Source organism: Pterocles gutturalis, unplaced genomic scaffold (assembly GCF_000699245.1).
Source record: "Pterocles gutturalis isolate BGI_N339 unplaced genomic scaffold, ASM69924v1 scaffold11785, whole genome shotgun sequence".
NCBI lineage: Eukaryota > Metazoa > Chordata > Aves > Pterocliformes > Pteroclidae > Pterocles > Pterocles gutturalis.
In genome coordinates this window covers 1,781-4,073 of record NW_010140896.1, presented here as the reverse complement: position 1 = coordinate 4,073, position 2,293 = coordinate 1,781, and the positions used below count along the sequence as shown (strand labels likewise).

Below are 2,293 nucleotides of genomic sequence, written 5' to 3'. Positions count from 1 at the left end.
GGTAACTCTTCCCCACACCAGGGAGAGTACTTGTTCAAAACCAAGCCACATCTGCTCTCTGGCAGCACAGCTCTGTCACTCACCCTGGGGAACAGCTTCAGCCTCCGTGCCCCGGTTGCTCCAGCTTACACCTGTGCACCCCAGTACTCATCCCGAGCACAGCTCTACCCAGGGAAAGGCTGCCCACAGGATGCTACTGGGCTCTTCCACTGTAGTCCCTCACTGGAAGGCTGCAGCTCCTCCTGCACTGTCACACACAGCTGTGAGGGATTACCGGCAGGATTTCCTCTCCATTTCTTACAAGCACTGATGAGCAGTTACTGTGGAGTTGAAAGCCTTTGCTGGCTGCTATCAATTGGCATTAAACTGCTCTCTGTTGAGGTGGTCAGGAGCAGTTCTCTACCCTCAAGTCACTTTAGTTCTGCTCACACAAGCAATGATGACAATCCAACAGGAGCAAGAACCACAACAATTAATACAAACAGACCCCTGATAAAAACCTGGATTGCAGAAGCAGAGCACCAGCATTTTGGATATGTGCTCTTGCCACAGAGCTGCTCAGCCTGAGCCCCAGGCTGCACAAAAGCAGGCAAGCTTCCCAGTACTTACATATTGCCGACGGGCAGTTGGCTGAAGAGCTGCGGGACGAATCGTGAAGATACTAGCGTCTGGCGGTTGGGCTTGTTTAACCCACAGGCCAGCTTTGCCAGCGTCTGTAACACAGGAGAGGGTGGAAACCCTGTTATTACAAACCCTGCACTGACCTTACTGTCACTCTACCTACCTAACAGCTTGTGCTGTATCACCTCTAAGGGCTGCCTTTGGAATAGCTGCTAGGAAGGATGTGCAGGCTGCACCGTTGCTTGCTCCCAGGTACTACCCACCTTGGGACGTGGCACGCACGGGCTGGTGCTCTGAAAACATTGCTGCTTCCAGATTTCTAGCTCCACGAAGGGCCATACTCCTACTCCAGGCAGCTTGGGGGATCTGAGTCTATCACCTGTTCTGGTTGGCTTAATTTTCCATCAGGCAAGCATGCTAGAGCTTCCAGAGCACCCTCATAATCTTCCCCAGGCTATTTCTATCTATCACTATGTCTTGCTCCTTCATCTTCTGATTTTGTCTTGCTTTTTCTCAACGTCACTATTTTAATCTTCTCTCTGCAGGGTCCACAGTAGCGTAATGCTACAAAAGGAAATCTGCAAAATACCGAAATGCTAGCCTGGAAGGGATGTTCTCTAGCCTATTTGCTGTACAGCTTCCCCTCCCACTCTAATCTACCATAGGATCAAGAAAATACAGACCAGACTGAACTATGTTTAGCTGGGTGTTTGGGGTGTAAAAAAACCACAAGTCTAATGATTTCCTCTTTCACTGCTTTACCACACATCCTATAACTAAGCAAAATTTCTTTCCTACCTATTGAGCTATGGTCTTAACAGCCTGTTTTACAGGCTTACATACGTTCTCACTCTTTTTTAGATAAAGGAGATCCTTTTCCTTCAGCTTTTCATATCCAGCCATTTTCCAGATGTCTAATGCCCTTAGCCCTGTCTGTGCTTAGCATCACCCCAATTCCTACATCTGTTCCCTGTCTATAGGCTTCATACTGGCTCTTAGGGGACCTCAGATCCCCCAGGATCCCACCCTAAACATCCCAATTTGGGTGCAAGTCACTGAAAAAAATCATTATGGAAAACAATAGATTTTCTTCAGCTAGATGGATGCCCTTCAGCTAGCCCCAGTCAGGCTGTTTTGCTGGGCTGTCACCTTCAGCTTCGGCAACTCAGGGTGAGGTATGCTGGAAACCTTAAGGTCAACACCTCACATCTGCAGCTTCCCCTGTACATTAGGCCACTTATGCTGTCAAAGGCAGCACATAAATGAGTTAGTCAGGAGTGGTTCTTGAGAAAACCATGCTGTTATCCTCCCGGTGCTTCCAAATAGCTCATTCAACTATTCAGTCCCATGTATCAGCTGGGTTCCGAGTGTATTCTAGTGAGTTAGCTCACTAGGAAATAAAGTCCCTCAGGGAAGTTTTCTTTTGAAAAACCTTGAGTTTTAGGCAACGCTGGCTGTAGCCAGGGAGTGGTTTTTACTGACACAAGTTCACAGTGACTTGGAGGGAGAAGAATACCAGTCTGGGGCACTGAGGTGAGTCGGGTTGCTTTTCCTGCTGGCTGCGCTTTGGGCGATGCTCAGCCGGCTGCTCAGAGCAGCTGCAGGAGCACTTCGTGCATGACAGCAGCTGCAGAAACAAACGGACTTTGATGCTGCAGCTACAGAGGGTTTC

The 2,293-nt window shown here is 48.8% G+C and overlaps 1 protein-coding gene across 1 annotated transcript in view; it reads right to left on the bottom strand.

Annotated features, from left to right (window-relative positions):
- POLH (polymerase (DNA directed), eta) overlaps positions 1-2,293 on the bottom strand; it is a gene marked incomplete at its 5' end in the record, with an annotated part of 8,130 nt that overhangs the window by 4,415 nt on the left and 1,422 nt on the right. Inside the window, one exon of the mRNA XM_010083842.1 lies at positions 610-713. Coding sequence (XP_010082144.1) covers positions 610-713 — 104 coding nt within the window. The remainder of the gene's footprint in view (positions 1-609; positions 714-2,293) is intronic.